A 22,523-nucleotide genomic window follows, 5' to 3' on the forward strand; every position below is an offset into this window, starting at 1 on the left:
AGCAGCTCTGCTTGTGTACAAGTCTCTCCATGGCCTAGCACCAAAGTACATCTTGGATATGTTAGAGCCATATGAACCATCTCGGACTCTGAGGACCTCAGGGACCGGCCTCCTGCTGGTGCCAGAGTCAGGACTAAACATGGACCGGCCTCCTGCTGGTGCCAGAGTCAGGACTAAACATGGACCGGCCTCCTGCTGGTGCCAGAGTCAGGACTAAACATGGACCGGCCTCCTGCTGGTGCCAGAGTCAGGACTAAACATGAGGAATCTGCGTTTCAGTTTTATGCAGCTAAAATCTGGAACAGTCTTCCTGAAGACGTGAGACAGGCTTCTACTCTGACAATGTTCAAATCTAAGCTAAAAACAGTTTTGTTTAGCTGTGCATATGACTGAAAGGATTTTTTCTTTGCACTCTTCTCTTTTGTTTGTGATTTTATTAGTTTAGAAAATCAGTTGGATTGATAATTTTTAATTTAGTTAATTTTATTGTATTTCTGTTTCTGTAATTTCTTTGTGATTTGAATGCATTTTTCCTGCTGTGAAGCACTTCGAATTGCCTTGTGTATGAAATGTGCTCTACAAATAAACTTGCCTTGCCTTGCCTTGCCATCAGAGAGGAGCGAGAGCTAGAGAGAGCATAAAAAGAGAGAAAGAACAGCGGTGGCATGCAGAAAAAGTGCTCCGTCATGGTGGCAGTGGCCAGGAGCAAAAACTTACTGTGCAAATTAACCTTGAGAGTGTGCAGAGGGGGAGAGGGTGGAGGGGAGGGAACCATTGGGCAGGAAAACAGAGGCGATAGAAGAGCATTGGAGGAGGGTCAAAGAGGAGGAGAGCGTGATCAGGAGAACGCCTGAAGGTGTACGGAAGAGTGTGTACGGAAGAGTGTGTACGGAAGAGTGTGTACGGAAGAGTGTGTACGGAAGAGTGTGTACGAAGAGTGTGTACGAAGAGTGTGTACGAAGAGTGTGTACGAAGAGTGTGTACGAAGAGTGTGTACGGAAGAGTGTGTACGGAAGAGTGTGTACGGAAGAGTGTGTACGGAAGAGTGTGTACGGAAGAGTGTGTACGGAAGAGTGTGTACGGAAGAGTGTGTACGGAAGAGTGTACGGAAGAGTGTGTACGAAGAGTGTGTACGAAGAGTGTGTACGAAGAGTGTGTACGAAGAGTGTGTACGGAAGAGTGTGTACGAAGAGTGTGTACGAAGAGTGTGTACGGAAGAGTGTGTACGAAGAGTGTGTACGAAGAGTGTGTACGGAAGAGTGTGTACGAAGAGTGTGTACGAAGAGTGTGTACGGAAGAGTGTGTACGGAAGAGTGTGTACGGAAGAGTGTGTACGAAGAGTGTGTACGAAGAGTGTGTACGAAGAGTGTGTACAAAGAGTGTGTACGGAAGAGCGTCAAATGTGTCTTTTATCTTGCATAGATAATCGTGTACAGCGCTAAATTACTATCAAGGGCATCAGAGCAGCTCCAATATGAGGATGAGAGGCCCTAATGTCTTCATTTAAACCAATATACTTCTAATCTAATCATATTTTAGACAGTAGTCTCAAGGCAGAACTAACTGTACTAGAACTGTGGGGTATTTCTTGATCATTAGTGTCGATGTCCACAAACGTTACAAGATGGAGCAGTAGAGATTGTGTTTCAGGTAAAGTATTAGCTACAGTTATGTTGTTATGCATTTGCTTTGTTACCCGCATTTTAATATGCTCCTGTGCATTTTATACATTAGAACTGAAAACTATGTAAATATTGAAGGCAACACATTACACGTAATGTGTTCCCTCATCGGGATTTGTGTTGGCGCGCCGTCCACAGGCATGTAGATGTGCACACAAATGTACTTAACAGATATGATTTATGGCCTTAAAAACAGCAGGAAAGACCCTCCAGATTACTACCTACAACGTCACACATCTGGGAAATTTGCTCAAAAACTCAATTTTGCATAATATGTAAGGAATACTTTAGTGTCACGGAACAGACATTGCTTCTCCTCATTCGACCCGTCCTGCAATGCAGCTGGAGAAACCGTCCTAAAGCAGTGGGGGGCGACAGTGAAGTGCTTGGGGTTGTTTCGTGAGTTATGGTTAGGACGACCTGGCAGAAGGGTCGTCCTAACCATGTTGTGCATGTCGAAGGAAAAACGTGTCTGCAGTTTTTCTATTGAGTGAAGGGCAGCCTGTTTGGGAAATCCTCTTGCTCTATTTCCACACACACATGACTAAGAGTCAGAGCTCGTCACCTGCAGCGAAGCGCGCCTCCTGCTCGCCCTCGCTCAGGTCGGAGTAGGAGTTGAAGTCAGACTCTAGCGCTGGGGCCTCCATTGGCTTACACCAGCCCTTCCACTCGATCAGATGAGCCACTCGGCCCTGAGCCATGGCTGTGGGCTTGGTCACATGGTCCTTCACCACCTGGGAGATACCTACCAACAACAGAGAAACATGAGGATGCTCTCTGTTACATGCAGTGGTGGCTAATGTTTGCTGCAGACGTGGGAAGTGATGGATCAAGTTACATAGGAGCTGTGCAACTGCTAGAGTGATTAAATGAATAAGTCATACTTCAACATGGTTCTTACAGAGAAAAAGTATACATCTTAGCTTATTGCATGTATAGCAATAAATACTGTGACTAGAAAAAAACTCCTTTTTGAATTTGTAACTATTATATGTTTTGTTTTTAAAAAGTCAACATGGTTTTTGTCTCTTCTGATATTTGATGAAGATGTATTGACTGACACTTTATTTATTTAATCATATGCACTTTACTGTATATGAAGACCTAAAAGAGAAGCGCAATTTGATTTATTATTTTTTTAGATGGTTCACAATTTAATCTTTTTCAATCAGCAAATGCCAAATTTATTTTAGTGCAGTAAAATTATTATTCCATAACGTTTATAGCAAATGCCCTCAACTACACTGTTATTAATAATACATGTAAAGGATGGTTCAAAATAATAATAATAAAAATACTAAAATACTATAAATTAATCAATTGGTCTTTACGTAAAAAAAATATTTGCAGCAAATGCCTATTTTCACTGACTTTACAATCATTTAAGTAATATTAATCTAAAGTTACATATATCCTACTTTTGATTTAACATAGTAAAACATATATCTTACTTTTGATTTAATATTGTACAACCCTTAAAGCAATAATTGAGGATTTTTGGCGTGGACAGCCGAGTAGTTCTCCCTCATGTCAATCATTCCCTGCGTGCTACTGCACACCTGCCGCCTCGTTCCCAGGATAGCAGCACGTTTCCCTGTTGCGCATGCACGGTTGATATGCCGGTGTGTATTTAGCAAGTTCCTTCAGTGTAAAGCACAAAATGACCACAGAGAAAGACTGTGTTCGAGCTCAGAAGAGACGGAAATCTGCGGAGACGAGAGATGCGATGCGATCCGTTGTGCTAATAAACAAACGCACGTGTAGCAGCGCGGCAGTTCCGTTCACGAGGTTTGATGGGAGGCGGCCTCTTGGAAACAGGAGGGAGGGGGGTGAGTGCGCACATTTTTAAACAGTCGCCTGAGTTCTCAAATCTGCAAAAAATCCTCTATTATTTCTATAAAATAAATTCGGGCAGATAAAAAATAGACAGGATTTTGAACTTACCGTGCAGAGAAGACCGCGCCAACGCCGCGATCTCCTGTATGGTCAGAGCTCGTCTAGATTTGGGCAACATTTCAATGGTGTCGTCAACATTCACCTGAAACCAAACAGGACAAAAAGGCACATGTTACGAGAGACGTGCGGGAGCAGAGGGAGGCAGTGTGATCGTGACAGAATCCATCACTGAAACTCAAGAGGAAACCCGGCAGCTCGGGGACTCCGCTTTTTCAAACCACTTCAACAGCGTCTTTGTACTTCAAGGCCGAGAGAAACGATGTATTTTTAATCACGGCGTCCTCCCGTGAGCCACAAGCTGCAGACCAACAAAGGCAAGTGACGTACCGACTGATCGATGGAGGGACTGCCACTGTACGCACCCTTTTCTTTTACTCATTTATGAAGCGCGTGTGTCTTTCCATGTCTTACATTTGTGATCTATAAAAAAAACAACTTTCTACATTTCTCAAAACTTTGCTCATTTCGGCTTTCAGAGACGAGGAAGACCCGTGTTCAAAGAGAGGAGCGAGACAGTTTGAAGAAGTTTACGTTGTGACGGTACATGCACTTTTAATAAGAATTCCACGTATAATTAGATAAACGAGACCCGTGACCTTTGACCTGGCCTGGTGGGTTTGGTTTAATGCCGAACCGTGCCACGTTCCAGGTTGTTGGTGTTACGAAAAGCGTTTGATTTGCCTCAGATTCAAATAAAGGTTCTGAACAAATGCGATTGCCTGTGTTTAACTCCAGCGCGGCCGTGTGTGGAGCGTTAACTTCACTTGTGCCGCTGGTGGAATGAGCCTCAGGTCTAATTAGGAAAGTAATGGTTTGTTGAGGAAGCCAGCTGTCTCTTCCTCTTCTTCAGCTGGTGCGAGGTGCAACATCAGATAACAATACATAACGCAAATACACCACACAATTAAACGCATTTTCACTACGACAACAGAGGAAGTACATTATAAAATGCCAGGGTTGATTAATTATGAAGAAGAGACAATGTACATTAAATACAAGCTTGAAGAGCTATTTTATGTCCTGTTTTTCAGCCCATTTCATTTGCTTATAGAGGACTATTTAAACATATCTTGCATTTACTTTATTCTGGATGTTTTTACTGCCCTGAAATACATTAAAAAAACCTTCTAACAGCAAAAGTCTTCTTTGTTCACACCTCGCTTCGGTGAAATGCCAGGTACATTTCCAGGTCAGGCTGCATGTGTGAATGGGGCTTTAAAATATGATATACACTTAAATATTTCATTGGCTATTAATCTGTCATTATAATTTCTATCCAAACCCAGTGCACTACTATAGAAACTACTGTGTGTACCGTTCCCAAGCCTGGACAAACACAGAAAGTCATATTTTATTCAAATCATTTACTGTTGAACCTCGACAACAGGATTGGTTGTTATGTGTGGAATATATATATATATATTTTTTACGATGGTATATCAGTTATTGGTGATATATTTGTCTGCACTGCCCCAGTCCATGTGTGCGTTTGTCCTCTGTGAGACAGGAGGTAAATTAGACAAAGAAATAAGTCTGCACGTTTACACAATCACTCCATAAGTGTTTACCACATACAAGATAAATACAATTATTTTTCATTTTTTTACAAAAGTGAAACGTTAATTTGTGAACTAGACTACGACTTGATCAGTTTTGGCCTCGACAGTAAGACAAACATCGGATATATTGGCTCAAAATGATTCAAATCGGACCATCATCACTTTATGTCAGTAACTTTAATGCACAATTTTGAATCGTACCAATATTTCAACGAATAATGATAACAACGTGGAGTTTTGTGTGTCCTGAAAACACTCGACTCTAAACCAAACGTGATGCGCGTAACGGTGCATTTTGCCAAGTGAGAGAAGCGTAAAAAACAGGGTCATAACAAAGCTCCAGCGCCTCCACGGTGGATCTCGAGTGTTACCTGCCGCTCACGTGGGGAAAGGCGCAGCGACAGTTAAGGTCCCGCGCCCGGAGCAGTGCGTTACCTAATCGGGGCCGCCACACTCGGCTGACGGCGCAGTTTCATCGTGGTGTCGGGTGAGCAAATACGTGCGCACACTACCGTTTGTGAAGAACGGGGAACAATAACGCCTTTGTGTGGCTTTGCTTTTCTTTCAAAGTCATTAAGTGAGGTATGGCGAGGTGAGAGAGGTCCAATAAGGTCAACTCTTTGTTATTTTTAAAGGCGCGCGGCGTAGCATTAGCGTAGCATTGGCGTAGCGTCTTATTGCCCTTGTAAGAGAATAAAATTAGAAAATTACAGCGCAACATAAAACAATGAAAAATAACACATGAACTACGCTAAACAAAATGCAGGGAGATGTTCTGCAATACGGCATCGCCATGGAGACAAACAGATGAAGACGCTCGGTCAAGTTACAGTTCAATTTGTGGAGAATTCCTGTTTGTTACGTTTTTTTTGACCAATAAAAACAATTGGGGAAATGTAGTCATACTGTGAAACGTTCTGATCAAAGCAGCGCCATCTAGTGGACAAATGGGGCAGAAACGATACACAGAGCAATTTTAAATGTCTTTATTTCTTGTGCCCTTCAGTCAATGTTTTTGATTTGCAGTCTCAACTGGACAGGACAGAAAGCGGGATGAAAAGGTGAGAGAAAGGGGCGAGACATTCAGACCCAGTTATCGATCTCACCACACCAAAGTAGGGTTTTCAAAAGTGTTGAAAATCATATCCTCGATAATCGATGCTGAAACTAGTATCAAAACCAGACACATAAACAGGACAAAATGTGACTTTTCCTGAACAGTTTTAGAATGATTTGGAGCTAGTAAAAGACATAGAGTTAGAGATAATTTTGTACTGAAAATTACAGTCTATTATTTTTCTTTATATTCCTTTGTTTGTTTCAAAATCTTGAGTGACATTTTAGCACCATGACAACAATACACAAAAACAAGCCAGTGTACACAAGATGTGTGGTGTGTTTCATTTCAGTCTCAGCTCATTGCCATTTGTAGCATAAAAGAACCAGATTGGACATGTCCAGCATTCAACCCTCAAAAGAGTTTTGGAAACACAAAACACACATTATAAATGTATAATTTAGAAAAGGATAAGAGCAAATGAAAGTGCATCGTTTCTGCCTGTGGGAAGAAACTGCTGCTGTGGCGGGAAGTAGTACATTTAATGGCACGATAGCACTTCCCAGATGGAAGAAGTTTGAATGTGTCACTGGCAGATGATCAGGCGGGTCATTAATAATTGATAATGCCTGAGAAAGAAAGTTTCTGTTTATAAAGGTCCTGCAGGGTCGTCAGCTCCACACCTACTGTACCTAGGCAATGAGCTGAGACTGAAATGAAACACACCTACTGGCTGAGAGAACGCCTCTGCGGAGCTCGCTTTTCTCCCAACCACACTGTTATTGCACTCGTGAGGACACATTCAGTAGCACAAACATAAAAGCTGAAAATAATCTGTTTGTTTGGAATAAAAGCTTTCAATTTACCTAAAAAGAAATGCCACTGTCGGGATTTGTTAACAATTGCACTCACAATTGTGTGTGAAGGCCAGCTCAGGTCGTTCGAAAGAGTCACACACAGAAATGTACACTTTTCAACACTTTGCACTACAGTGTCATCCATAGATTTCGCCAAAATTACTGACCAATCCATATATTTAGGAAGAGTTCAGTTTCTCTTGCTCCTGCACACAATATTTTCCACCTCTATAATCCCAGATCAATGATAGTTTTATAGGTGTACAAGGTAAACAGCAACGGACCTAAAACACAACCTTGTGGAACTCCAGTGTTCACAGTGAGTTCATCAGAAAAGCAGCTGGCGTGACGTCTTCGACAGAAGAAATGAGCTCTGTAATATTACTGTGAACTATAGTCAATACTAGAATCTCAAACTTGATTGTGATGTTAAGGAATAGGCTCGATACAGAATACCGATTTCAGTACCACAAGATGGACAAAATAGATAATAGACTTAGACACAACATATTAGTACTTTCTTTATGTCATGTTGTAGAGCTCAAGATTCAAAAACTGCTCTGGAAACGTCACATTTGGTCCTCTTTATAAACATTCATACACTTTAAGATAAATATCAAGTTTATTTAGTTTAGTATCAATTAATATGCTATTTTTGATACTTTTGACAACCCTATTGTGAAGTCAAAATGTATTCATGAGCCGTATTCGAGCACCAAAGTGACACTGATCATGAGATAAAGTAGGATTCAGCTCTGGAAATTCAAACAAAAAAAGGACCAAAAGCAAAGAAAATACATTCGTAATACGCGACGAAACAAAGCCACAACAAAACTACGGCTTTAATTCAAGTCTAAGGCGGCCTCATCTTAAACTTTAAACCAGTTTCGAAGACCACCACCCAAACCAATCCCCGACCACTTGAAAACCTGTGCGCGACTACTTCAAGAACGACGAAACGCAAGACATCGTGACGCTTTATCGCGACCGTGCGGCGTCGAACTCTGCGACACAACAACGACGCGTTTAAGGGCGATCGTAAAGCAGCGAGGCGTCGTAATCCTCCCAGATCAGAGCGGGATAATCTGGCTCAGTCACGACAAATCCTCCAGGAGACTTTATACTGGTTTTGTTTGAAGTTCGAAGTCCCCTGTGGCCCCTGTGGCCCCTGAGGACAGTGGTTTCCAGTCACAGATGGCGTACGCTCAACGAGAACATGAGCACGGGACGCTTTTCAGTCGGAGATGTTCAAGAAACGTTTTTGGAGACGGCGCATTTTGTTCAGACTAACAATTCTTTGTCCATACAATAAATAACAACAACATATTAGCTTCAGTGCAAGGAAATATCAGCTTAAATGCCAAATAGATGAATGTCTTTGAGCTGGAGGATAAGGCAGAATTGATTTCCCCTGGAGAGCTATTTGTTCCCTGCATTTTATAAGTTTCTGCTCTTTTCTTGGAGCAATCTTTTTTCTTTAAAGCTGCACTATGTAACTTTTCTGGTGGAGGGTTTGACACGCATATTTATCATTGTTCAGGTCACAATATACTGTAATTTTAAGCACAAATCATTAGTAATTGTGACCATTTTAGAAGCAAAATTAAGTCAGTTTAATTCAATGTACACTCCATATTCGTCTGTTTAAGTGCAATTCATTTTACTGTATTTAGGGCTCTAGTTCCTTAGTCGTTTAGTTGATTAATCCGTAGATAGGGTCTTAGTCTTTGTAGTATTTGACTATTTATGTGATTTGAGTGATAAGGACGTGGGACAACAGCAGAAAGAGAAGACAAAGAGTGAGTTATCTTAAGATTTTGGAGTGAATCGTGAGTTTAATAGGCATGTTCGCAAATAAATATACCTTTTCCTTGTTCTTTTCTGCACACATTGTTGTTTTTTTCATAATTACCCGTGCAGTTGTAGACTTCTGAGTGCTGTTCGGTCAGATACATCGAGATACGTCATAGTTTTGAGAGCTTTTTCCACTCAAAGTTGACAAACAGTCGACCGATCATTGCTTTGATGATGGCTACTTTACTTTAGATGGCTACTTTACTTTACTTTATCATTTAGAAAGTTTGATTTCATAAAGCTGGTCATTAACTAGAGAAATGGTGATCAATGAACGAAAAATGAAGAATTTCATTGTTGTTTGGCCGTGGTGTCAATAATAATAATGATAAAATGACGATGTTTCTTCTCACAATCGTCGTAATCCTTCCACAACAACCAATGCACTTTTCCACTTTGCTCTTTTGAAACGCAGCCAGAGTTCAGACACTTTCCTAGACAACATTTGGCCTTGTTTTAAAAATTCATGTGTGATGCAATCTTGTTTTCCTTCGGTCTGGCTGACAGCTGCATATGTGGCACGGTGGGCCACGCCCGCTCCCCCCACCGGCCCGCAGAACACGGCAAGAGTCACATCAAAGGAAACACTGTACATCTCCAGTCTCTTGTTCGGGATAAATACAAAACAGGTCGTACGTGTAACCATTACTGTCTGAGTGCTTTGGCCCGCACGCGCTCAGAGGACGTGCTGGAGGCTGAACACGAGGGCGCGACGCTGCGGCAGCGGGAAAGTCTCTCCGTGATGGAATAACACAAGCAGAGAAAGCGTGGAGAGGTCGTCAGGAGAACAACGAGTGAGAAAAGTAGAGCTGACTGACGGCGGCAGGTAGATTCTATTGGAGATATTAAAGCTTGTATAATGCGCTTGATAAGACATTTTGTTAAAAGGTGCGGAGTAAACATACATACAAACTTTTTATGTTAATTCATTTTACACTTATTTTTTTCAAATATAGAGTTCATATTGGCACATTTCTGCAAGATAGTAATGTCTAAATCTTTGGGGAGTTAGAAGTTATTATTATTTTTTCCCCGGTACCAACCAACCCTAATAATCAATATAATCAAATATTTGGGAGTATCAGACTAAATCATTTATGCACTTATGACTATGTTTTCCTTTTATCAAGACTAAAAGACTAAGAATAAAGATGACCAGAACATGATACTAGTCTATATACATTATGTGCTTGCGTTCGTCTGAGGAAACAGATTGACATGTCAAAATATAGTGGGTGGAGAGTCCTTGGCTCAAGTGGAGGAGTTCAAGTATCTCGGGGTCTTGTTCACGACTGAGGGAAGGATGGAGCGTGAGATGGACAGGCGGATCGGACTGTTGGTGAAGAAGCAGCTGAGTCGAAAGGCAAAGTTCTCCATTTACCGGTCAATCTACGTTCCTGCCCTCACCTATGGTTATGAGCTTTGGGTAATGACCCAAAGGACAAGATCGCGGATACAAGCGGTCGAAATGAGTTTCCTCCGCCGGTTCATAGGGTTAGTTAGTTATTTAGTGTTCTTGAGAGGAGTTCCCGTGGATAAACCAGGAAACGCTGCAGGGACTTGGTACAGTTTGTCTCCTCGTGGCCTGAGAACAGACTCCTCTGGAAGACCTGGAGGAAGTGTCTGGGGAGCAGGAGGTCTGGGCCTCTCTGCTCAGACTGCTGCCTCTGCGGCCCGGCCCCGGATACAGCCGAAGAAGACGGGGTGGATGGGAACATTTCTATGGCAACCGGTCGCCATGGCACATCTCCGCCGGTGATGTCATGCTCCGAGCGCTGAGCGTCGTTCACAAAAGACAAATTAATGAGAGCGTGTGCGTTTAGGTTCAGGAGCCGCGGCCGGAGCACAAAGGGGCCCTCCCACCTCACACAAGAAGTCCATTTTTGGCACACTTGAAAACCACTCACATGGAACAAGAACAACACGGATGGAACACATGCCATTTCGGAACAGACTGTTTTTCGCCGAAAATTTTCCGTTTTCCATAGACATTTTCTATAGATCTACAACATAACGAGTTTTACATATGAAGATAAATCAGTGCAACAACAACACAGTATGTAATTATATAATAGGATCAAATATTTATGGGTTTCATCATGAAGTAATTACTGACTTGAGCCCAGTGTCACGTCCTTCAACAGAAAACACAAACTATTATGAATAAGAAATACAGGGGTGTGAATCTTCAGTAGCTCAAATGGACCACATTACATCAATAAGTGAATATACAATATGCTGTATCCACCATCTCTTTAAGACAAGACCATTATGTCTCTCACAACCTGGCCATGTTTTAATAATAGACACAGACTGTTGTTAGCATGAGGCTATTCTCTCCCTGCTCTGCTAATCGTCACGGCAGCCTCCCGGTGACACCTCACACTCAGCCCCAGATGGTGCACTCAGCGGTGGGTAAAAGAGGAGAAGAGGCGGGGCCGTCTCCGTCATCACTCAACACCCAAACCGACATTCCCACACATTTCCTGCACTTTCATCCCACTTTGCTTCTCCAGTCAGAGGCAAAAGCTTTTGTCCCAGGTCCACATAACACAAATTGCTTTGAACAAATGTTAAACTAACAGAAGAGTGTAAAAATAAAGCAAAAGCACTTCACAAAAGCACTTATTGCCCATTTTTAATGCCATATGACATTTTAAGAACAGTAACAAACCTAACCCTATATAAAAGGCTGTTATTCTTCACACTGATCCATCTTGATTATATTTGAATATTGAGCAATGATTTCATGAACATAAAGAAAACAGGCTTTTTATATGTGCCATTTAATACAAATATATTCACATTTCTTTCTTCAAAGTCTCTATTTGTGGCTCTGACATCACAAGAATTTGCTGTGAACCTTTCGATTCAAAATCCCCAAACACGTCATTGACATGATTAAAGCCGTGCTATAAAAGCAACATATGCTAATTATACTTTGCAACTTGGAATTACCTGAACCAAAAACAATCACATTTTCTTTATTATGAAAACTGTAATTACACTAAAAGTCATTCACATCATAAACAAAGTTGTTAACGTTAATTCAAAACTAAAATGAAAGGAGAGCCACGTTTGAAACGCACATTGATGACTTGATTAATTGGGTAATTATTAAAGCAGGAAGGGTGAGAAAACAATTTTCTGCTTCATGAGGCAAATGACTGGAGTTAGACACTGTGATTACGTGTTCCTCTGACATGCCACATGGACCTGCTGTTGTTGGGCTGTAACATGCACAATATTTATGTCATGTCCCAGCAACAGAACAGTCGACCTCTGCAGTGATTAGAGGGTCACGCCTTTCTGAGCTCAACCTTTGTTCACAATGACAATGGAAAATCCAACTCAAAGTCTTGATCGTGAGGTTATGAATGATCATATATTCAAAAACAATGTCTATGTTTGTCCATGTCCAGCTAAACCAACATTTGTGAGCAAAAATCTGAGCTGCCAAAGTGGACAAAAAATCTCATTATTTGCTTAAATGTAACTGTATAAGGGATTTTCAATTAGCGAAATGTTAAACTAGCAGAGATGCTGAATAGTAAAGTCAGCGTTCATTCAAAAGTATGTTGAAATGTGTGTTTGTACATGTGGTCCACGGAGCACAGACACAAACGGATTCAGCAAATAAATGTCACTTTGTTGTGTTAAATTCATCAATTTTTATATCCAATTAGTTCCTTTTTTTGTTTTTTTAGACCTGAACCAAGTTTCTGTTGATGTAACTCTGCTTGGACTCAATGAATAAATTGACACTGGTTTTGGGCCCATCCATCTAAACATCACAGTATCAAGTGTTCCTCGAGTGTTTGGCGTTCAACAATCATTCTTCGGGTTTAAAGACACACTCATTGGACTACACCTACTGCGTGCGATGTCTACGTCAGCGTCAAATGTCTGCGGAAAGACGAGCCGAACCTTGCCGAAGTCCAGGACCCTCAGAGGTGCGGCGAGAGCGAGTCTGCGCACCAGGCCGGTCCGAGTGTTCCCCAAAACGGACAGGTCGGAAACGGAAGTGGCCGCGCTCCAGTCCACACGCAGCGCCACGTCTCCCGCCACTGTCGAGGAGAGAGCCACGTGAAGGCTACGGCCGTAAACGTGGTAGTCGGTCCACACAGTCTCGTACAGGTCCATTTATACTGATGAGCGGGGACATCAACCGGGATCAGGCATAACTTTATGACCAATGGCACTAAAACAACACATCTATTACTTATAGGATTCAATAGATGATACGTGAGACAATATTTTTGGGCTGAGTATGTATTGTGTGCACCGTTTCTTTGAGTATTTTGTTGTTTTCTGTTGTACTCTAAAGATGTTTGCAGCAGAATTAATAGCTCGTAGATAATAAATAACTAATTAATTCTGCCATTTATTTGCACCGGCTCATTATTTTCATTTTGAAAAAGGGGCATAAAGCGGTTTCAAAATTGTTGTATTGTATTTGCATTATTATCATGATATTTTCTGTAACGATATATTGCACTTATTGTTATTGTGACAGGCCTAAACAGAAGCTTTACTTCTAAAGGACGTCCAAGGAAGTGGGTGGGTTTAATTGTTGGTGAGAAAAAAAGGGGGAAATGTAATGGTATGAAGGAAGATTGGTGAAGGTTTGAAAGCTAAATTTTGACAGGAATTTTGCCAATTCTTTTGATCTACCGTATTTTCTGCACTATAAGGCGCACTGGAGAAAATGTAAGGCTTTTAAGTGCGCCTTATCGTGCAGAAAATACATATTCCCAAACTACCGTGGTCAATAGGGATGGGACAAGAGCTCGTGTCAGTTTAAACATGCAGAGCTACAATGTAGGACTGTCACTATTTATTATTTTAGTAGTCGTCAACGATTGATTAGTTGACTAGTCAAACGATTATTTATGTTGTCCATTGAGACTTTTTAATTACATTATCAACTAAATAAAGGTTGACGTTTGGTGACTGAAGACTTCTGGATAGAGAATGTTGTGTATTATTGATGAAAAACAGAAAATGTGTATTCTTTTTTGACATTTGGATGTAATAACGCCACTGTCTTTGTCATAAAAAGGTCTTTTGGCATGTGTTTTAGAGATTTAGGATTATCAAAATAAGCCTATGATTATTTCTTTATAATGGACAAGTCATGATTAGTTGATTAATCGTTGCAGCCTTACTACAATGACAACAACATTTAAAGTATATTACAAAATGTGAGGTCAAATTTGTAAACTGAACAGCACAATTTAGTTATAAAAAGGTATTTCAAAATCTTGCATAAATTGTTTCTCGTCCCATTCCTAGAGGTCAATATCTGTTAAACGAGACCAAATTAAAGAAAAAGGCTCTGCATTTGTTTGTTTTAGGAGGTCTTAATGTTACGTCTGATCGGTGTGTTTGATTTACTGCAGAAGGAACACTCAACCACAGATGACAAGGACTGGTTCATCCTTATTCCACTTCAAGACGTTTGTGTCGCCATGCCAACCCATGCCCGACACCTGCAGCAGCCGATGACGAATGGTGACATTTGGAAAAAAAATAATGTTGCCATAACTCACTGCAACTTTCATTTAGGTGTCTTTAGTTTAGCTTCGTCTCGTTCTGATTAAGGCACAGCATCTTGTTTCTTGTTATAAATCCAAAAACAACTTCAAAACCCAAGCAAGTTACGACAACATTCAACAGAGTCTTCCCTCAATCGAACGGCGAAAAAGCAAGCAGCTGCTCTTACAGTAAGTATTGTTGCGGGTGGTCCGTATCTGATGGTGAACGATAAGTAACGTATCAGTGTCAGTGTGAAAGCTGTGTATCAGATCGCATTCCACTGCCGCGAGATGCTTCCAGCCAGATAAGATGATTTACAGTGCGTCCATGCTCCGCTTCAAGCCATGCCACATCATGCAGCCAGGTGAGGCCCAGGCAGCAGCCAAAGCCTCGTCTCCATTTCATGAAGGGGAGAAGTGAGTGGAAGGAGGAAAACCGTGTGCTCTTCAACATTACTTCAACGTCAACTACCTTGGGGTGAACAATAGTGTAAAGAATAATAATATGTGCTTAAAAAAGGCCTGTAAATGTCTTGGTTCTTACACAAAACATGAACGGATCACGTAACATTAAGCACAAAAGAACAGAGATGACATTTTATACTCGTGTTTTGGGAGATGACATTGGATTTTTCTATTAAAGTTCTTACTCGATTTTACTGATCTATCTCCAATACAATAATTGCAATACTATCAATATTTGTATATCTAACCAACTCTATTAGTACTGCAGTTCCTATCAATTTGATTCGGTTATAGTTTTCATAACAGTGTCATTTTAAAAGGATTTGAAACTACAATAGCGTATTTATATATAGACTGCAAACAATAAAAACATAATAAAGTTTCATCGTTTGTGAAAATACACAACAATTCACATAACTGTGAAAATAAAATAAATCCTGGTATTCAATAATGGAATCAATAAATAAACAAACAAATAAAGTAGAATAACTAAAACACAAAAATAGTATACAGCAAAAACTAATTGCACAGACAACTTACAACAAAATCTGCTCTTGCCAAAGTCCCCTCCTCGACACCTCACGGCGAAACGTCACCAAACAAGCTGCAAATGTCACTGACGGCAGACACATCAAGAGTCAAGGGTCACAGCACATGTTTAAGCTTTCATATCCACTGTCTCTTCTTCAACCTGTAGCCTAATGTGCGCCAAAGCATTTCAGAACCACGGACAGCTCCCGGGCTACGAAGTGCAGCGATTGAAGGCTTTTCATTTAAAGAACTACAAGGGAAGTGGTTTGGAGAGAGTCTTTCTTATAAGCTAAAGTCAAGAAAGACACTTTTTTCTGTACTTCGATAAGATTTGAGCAGCAGACTTGTGGACTGTTGAATAAATAACTTATTATAGATAAGATAAGATATTCCTTTATTGTCCCACATGGGGAAATTTCATTGGTGCAACGCAGGTAGATACAGAGGTAGATACAGAAGAACAGATCACTTATAGGAAGTCTGAAAAACACTCTCAGTAGAAGATCTCCTATAAATAAATAAAAACTCCCATAGACAAATAAATACATAAATACCATTGCATGTGATCCCGACAGTAATTGCACATGAATATGTGTCACGACAGCACATAGATTGCACATGAATTTCACAGTAATTGCACATGAATTTCACAGTAATTGCACATACGACAGAATTGCACATCAGTATTAGGTTAGGTCAGTATTGCGACGGGATAACGTGACGATCTCCGGGTAAGACGACTGTTCTCCGCAGTTTCATGAGTTCCTCCTTTGTGGAAACGCGGTACGGCGCCGGCCGGGGGGCGGGGCCGGAGCCGGGGGGCGGGGCCGGAGCCGGGGGGCGGGGCCGGAGCCGGGGGACTCAGAGCCAAAACACATCGCAACGACACGACGAAAACACTCAATCCAGCCGAATAAAGTCAAAACAAGTTAATTTAAAGCGATTCCAGTGCGTGTCCTGATCGTTCGTGAAGTTCCTCTTTCATATAAACGTGTATATAAACGTGTACCGACGACACGCCGTACTTTAGCGCGGCCGGAGGGCGCGGGGGGGGGGGGGGCTGGTGGGCTCGCTCGGAGCTAGCTCACGTCACAACAACACAACGAACGCAACGAAAAACGCTCAAATCCAGCCGAAAAAAGTCAAAAACAGTTGAATTAAAAAACTATTCCAGCGCGTGTCCCTATCGTACAGTAAAATAGAAAAAATATACTAACTATATTTACAAAATATAGGAGATAAAGCACAAGTGTGAGAAAGAAGAGAGAGCGTTTACACCGGGCTGCCAGCTGTACCAGCGCCTTATGACGATAGTAGATACAAATGAACAATCAAAGTTGTTGTTGTTGTTGTTGTTGTTTTATGGCGGTTGGCATCCAATTGTTGCATTACCGCCAGACTTTATTCCTCAGACTTTTCGTAGTCCTCAGACTGTCATAGTCCGTAAAAGTACTCCTTCCATTGCTTTGGTGTTACAAAGCCCATGAGGTCATGATATGTCTTTGTGACCGGCTTTATTCCAGGGAGACTCTTCTTCATGTGTGGAGGAGTCTTTATGCGGGGAGGAGGAGTCTTTATGTGGAGGAGGAGTCTTTATGTTGTTGTTGTTGTTGTTGTTGTTTTATGGCGGTTGGCATCCAATTGTTGCATTACCGCCAGACTTTATTCCTCAGACTTTGTCGTAGTCCTCAGACTCTGTCGTAGTCCGTAAAAGAACTCCTTCCATTGCTTTGGTGTTACAAAGCCCATGAGGTCAAAGTGTTTCATTCTGCTATTTATGAATTATGAATTATTTATCAATTTTTTATGAATTCCTTTATTTATAATATTGTACATTTAGAAAGACTTTTTGGAGAGAATCCTACTTTATGTTTATTGCGTCGGTGGCATACATTAGTTTCTTTGATATTGGTTTGTCGCCTTTAGCAATATATCGCCTTTCGTGACAGGCCTAAAACCAGGACCAAACTAGGACTAAATATGGACAAAACCAGGGCTAAACCAGGGCTAAACCAGGACTAAACCAGGACTAAACACGGACTAAACCAGGACTAAACACGGACTAAACCAGGACTAAAAACGGACTAAACCAGGACTAAACCATGGCCAAACCAGGACTAAACCAGGACTAAGCCAGGGCTAAACCAGCACTAAACCAGGACTAAACCAGGATTAAACCAGGACTAAACCAGAGCTTAACCAGGATTGACTTTGGGCCTTGGACGGGGTACACTCTGGACAGAGGTCAAAAAATCTATGACATTGCAAATCTTTTGGAGATGAATATTGGGGTTATCATCTATAATTAAAACTATTACAAATCTGCATTTATGTGGATCATTTTATGGCCCATTTATGTTTTGCGAGATACTTGAACATCCACATTGACACCACAAGACATTTACAGACATATCTGAGCATATTCCTATTATTCCTTTTTGTCTAAGCAGGGTCAAATCTAGACCGGTAGTAAAACACAACTAAACCCGGACTAACCCAAGACTAAACCATGACTAAACTAAGACTGATATTACTGTGAACTACAGAAAACAACCTGGAAATCAACACACTTTGAGACACACAATGAATCCCAAAAGAGAAAAACAGCTAAATCAACAACAGAAAGTCCTTGTATTGTTTCCATTCATGTGAGCGGTCCTCAAGCCGCTGAATTGCTTGTGACACTTTTCTCTCATCAACAATACTTTCGCTGACCCCCGCGGCCTAGATGCACAGATATAATGGCCCCAGAGCATCTGATCTCATCACAGCCAATTAAACGGCACATATTGAATTCTACTGGTGGGCAACTTGAGCTGAGCGCGCTAAACGCAGCTGCTTTGACCCAGTGGGGGTGAGTGATTGCTCTTGATATTGGTCTATTTGAGATGGGTGCCGGCAACTAATCGAGCGACTTGTTTTTTCTTTCACGGACAGTAACTAGAACCGGCTCCCTGCGGTGGAGAGAGAGAGATGGAAAGAAGAGAGAGAGAGGAAGAGAAAGGGGAGAAAGAGGCGACAAGCAATGGCATTTAGAGGAGCAAATACGACTTGATCTTCTCGCTTTAGGTTGGGGTTTAAGACATGGTCCGACAGTTTGGAGAAGATCAGTGGTTTACAAAGGGAGGTATAGACACTACATAGTCCCGGTTTAGTCTGGATTTAGTAAATGTCTAAGAGTAATATTCTTGGTCTAGTCCTTCTATTCTGTCCTAGTTTGGGTTTTGTCCTGGTTTAGTTTGGATAAAGTTACAAAAGACGTAACAGTAAAATCCATCAGAATCCTCTCCATTTGCCTACGTTGTTTTGATTATGGAAATTGACAGTCGAATGTGAACAAACATCACTTTATGCATGCTTTTTTTCACTCATTGTTGCAGTAAATTGCAGAATCCCTTTCTTTGTGAACTTTCTTCACTGACAATAGCATTGAATCTTTCTGATTTCTGATTTCTGTCTTGGTCTTGATTTAGACGCGGTTGCAAACAGTCTTTGTTTACTTCTTATTCACTTTTATACCTTTTGTACGCTCCTCTTTGTGTGTCACTGGATAATATATGAAAAAGGAATCTGCCACTTCATGCATTCAAATGTTGAGAGAAAACATAGTCGACTAAAGCAATCACTATTTGAGCAACTGGATAAAGCAATTGAAGCTCTACGAATTCACCAAAAAAAGTCAACTATTTCACACGTTTGAGACACGCCGGACTCTGCTCCGTATCGACCTAAAGCCCCTGAATACTGAAGACGTATAGTTGCGGCACTCGCTGATAGATTCCTGAACTGCGCCCTCCATTCACCAGAGCTTGCATCCTCACAAGTCCTTTAATCCATGGCTTCTGCAGCACCGGCCCCTGAGTCAGCAGAGCGATGCAGATGAAGTGGCAAAAGGCTAAAGCAAATGCAGCTGACCCCGACACACTCGAGCGTGCGTGTTACAAAGTCTGTTTATGAGGGAAGGAAACAACTTTGGGCAAAAGGTTCTGGCAGGAGAATCCGTCTGAAGTATTTTGCATCGGCCTGTATCGATTCAATTATGCAATCGGACAGTTGAATGCTACTGAACTGCACATCGACACTGCAGTGTTTATTGCAGAACGAAGGTGGAGCTAAAGGTGGGAGCTATACAGACAAATATTGCAATAGTTGTTTTGGAGATATGCACGATTAGAATATCCAGTTTATTGTCAATAATGAAACTAATCAAATGTATCGCAAAAAGAGACGGAAACATCTCGTAATATCTCCCAAACAGGGAAGATATTTCTCTGCTTTTGTGGTTAATTTAAGGTGAATTAACATTTTGTGCAACACTCAAAATCAGAATACTTGAACCTGTTTTGTTTGTTTTGCTTGTGCTTTTATTTGATTCCCTCTTATGTTGTTGTTGTTGTTTAGATTTAGAAAAAGAAGAAGAAAAAAGAACCTCAATCAGTCAATTGTAATCAATTCCTGATGCATCGTTAGAACATCAGAATATCATGATTGACACAAAACAACATCGAGATTTTCATCCCTGTCAATATCGCCCACAACTAGATTGAGCTGTTTTACTTACTAACAGCCAAAACAAGATATTTTACATAAGGTTGTGCCGCGAAAGTGCCTCGGACATACGGGGAAAGACAAATCCTTCTCCCGATCAGTTTTATCGATCAGATCTTGTTCTTTGACATGTCCAGGTCATAATTACATCATACTTCTCGTCCTGCAGATAAGATGTAAAATGTGTGCGCACGATTGACTCCTTCGCCATGTGAACGTGGACACAAGCTTTAAGAGTCATGGAACAGGAAATATGGCCGAGCTACATGTTTACAAGTGCAATGGTTATGATTAAAATCTCTCTGGCAAGGAAACAAAACCAGTATTTGTCACACAACTGTATAATATTCAGTCCCAGGTTTGAGTATTCAATTGACAGAACCAAAGCAAAACACAGAGAGCTTCCGCATAAACCCAATCAGTATTAATGATCGGCGACTGCCCTTTACGTTAAACCTGCTTTCTCTCCTCTTCTGACCAGCACAAACATCAATTACTCTTCCCATTTGCATTTACAGCAGGCGTCCGCTCAATTACCCCCCTTTCCCATTTTCTGTCTATTTATTTTTCTTGCCATTATGACTGACGCACACGACGCGCGCGCACGCCCGTCGTCTCTGTAGTCTATGTCGTTGTCGTGGAAACTGCAGAGAGAGAGAGAGAGAGAGAGGGAGAGATAGAGGGAGAGACCTCTTTCTTTAATGCTACGTTGTTTTGCCTCATTCTGTTCTTTATTTCTGTCTCCAAAACCGACCATGGAGCAAGTCAGACAAACAAACACAATTCAGGTCAAAGAAAACGCGCACAGAATCAGCGCAATTTCCACAACTCCGTCCGTTATTCCGCGGCGAACAGGTGGCGGCTGCTGCTCCTGACCTACAAGTGAAGACGCGGGCTAATAACAATGGCACGGAGCACATCGAGGGGACGCCATAATCACCACAAAAGCCAATCCGCGGCCGTCAACAACACGCTGGACACCGACCAAATAAACGCGTGCGTCTCAGACAGAATTGACGCCACTGCGGTCGCGTGAACAGGTTGAAAAGGCGCATTACGCAAAACCCCCCGAATGACAAACGTGTAACCCGCGCGCGGCGTAAGGCACATGACTGATGAGGAGACTTCGGTGTAAATGAGTGAACATCCAGGCGGGCGGGGAGGGGGAGACCGTTAACGCGCCAGAGGTCCAGGAGCGCAGCGTCCTTTGGCGACATTTAGCTGGACGCCAAAGCCACGATCGCGCTAATGTGAAAGGTGCAAACAAGCGCGCGCGCGCGCCGATGCAGACCCGGTGCCAACTAGAGAGGCTTTTTCCTGGCACGGAATAGAGAAAATGGGTAAAATGAAGGGGTGAAGCCGGTGGGAAGACGGTGCGTGATTGTGCGTCTGATCTTATGCGTAAAAACGAGTCCTACCTTGCAACTAAATTGGGTCAGTGCGGTCAGAACCATAGCGTCTGCCGCTCGCGTGATTCCTCAGGTTATAGGGAAGGGGGGGAATGTTGCTGAGCTGTCTTCTAAAGCAGGGGCATATCCTATCTTCTTCTTCTTCTTCTTCTTCTTCTTCTTCACGCAGCCAAGATCAGAGCGAGCCAAGCGGAGGAAAGGCGAGCGTCTGCGTCGCGACCGCTGCTCAACCCAAAAGCCTTTTCCTTCTCCTTCTTCTGCTGCTTCTTGCGACTCTCTCGTAGCATCGCTATGTTAAGGCGGTGTGTAACCAGCCGCATCCGTCACCTCTCTCCTGCGTCTCACAGCGTTTAACCTCGAGACGTGCGGCTAAATCGCTGAGGTGCGCGCGATCTTTTGCGGATTCGCCAAATTGCGCAAAAGGGTTGCAAGAAGGAGGAGAAGAAGAAGAAGTAGAAGAGGACAGGAGATAATTCTGCAGCGTGAAATAAAAATAAGAAGAAGAAAAGCAGCAGCAGCAGCAGCAGCAGCAGGCAATGAACAGGTTTGAAGTCTTACCAATCGGCGCTTTGGAGCTGACACAGCCCATGTTCTCCCTCGCGTCTATAAATCCCTATTGGAGTTGATTTTTTTTATGTGTGTGAGAGGAAAGCGTGCGGTACCTCGCAGATGGAGAGCTGGGTCCGTCTCACGCAGACCACCGGAGTGACGCCGAGCCGAGGGCGGGGGGCAGCAGCCGTCCACACATCACTCCAGCCGCGCGCCGCATCTTCGTCTGTTTCCCCGTCAGTGTAAAAGCCTCATCCACAGCACGTCCCGCAGTGGCGCATCCCCGGCTCTGACACTCTGTGGGCGGCGTGCACATGGGCTCGGAGCGCACTAAGCACATGCCAAAGTGGCTTTTATACCGCGCCAGAGCGGCGTCCGCCTCCCGCCGCTGTCAGTGCGCCGGGCGGGGAGCGGAAAGAGAGCTGATTGGCCGGTATCAGCTTACAGCGCGGGGAGGGGCCCCGGAGGCGGCGCGGAGAGGCTCCGGCTCTCGTGCTGTAGTAGTACGTGCAACCAGTG

At 42.4% G+C, this 22,523-nt stretch overlaps 1 protein-coding gene across 4 annotated transcripts in view; it reads right to left on the reverse strand.

Annotated features, from left to right (window-relative positions):
- fam131ab (family with sequence similarity 131 member Ab) overlaps positions 1–22,291 on the reverse strand; it is a 36,566-nt gene extending 14,275 nt beyond the window's left edge. The window contains exons 1-3 of one of the 4 annotated variants that reach the window (XM_072455808.1): positions 22,118–22,291; positions 3,627–3,720; positions 2,248–2,427 (exon numbers count right to left, since the gene is read on the reverse strand). In XM_072455808.1, the coding sequence (XP_072311909.1) occupies positions 2,248–2,427; positions 3,627–3,696 (250 nt within the window). In that variant the 5' untranslated portion in view covers positions 3,697–3,720; positions 22,118–22,291. The other 3 variants (XM_072455816.1, XM_072455801.1, XM_072455824.1) reach the window with 3 other exon arrangements.
- Positions 22,292–22,523: the final 232 nt, after the last annotated feature.

Source organism: Eucyclogobius newberryi, unplaced genomic scaffold, assembly GCF_026437365.1.
Source record: "Eucyclogobius newberryi isolate DKJ021-1_F unplaced genomic scaffold, fEucNew1.0.hap1 SCAF_10, whole genome shotgun sequence".
NCBI lineage: Eukaryota > Metazoa > Chordata > Actinopteri > Gobiiformes > Gobiidae > Eucyclogobius > Eucyclogobius newberryi.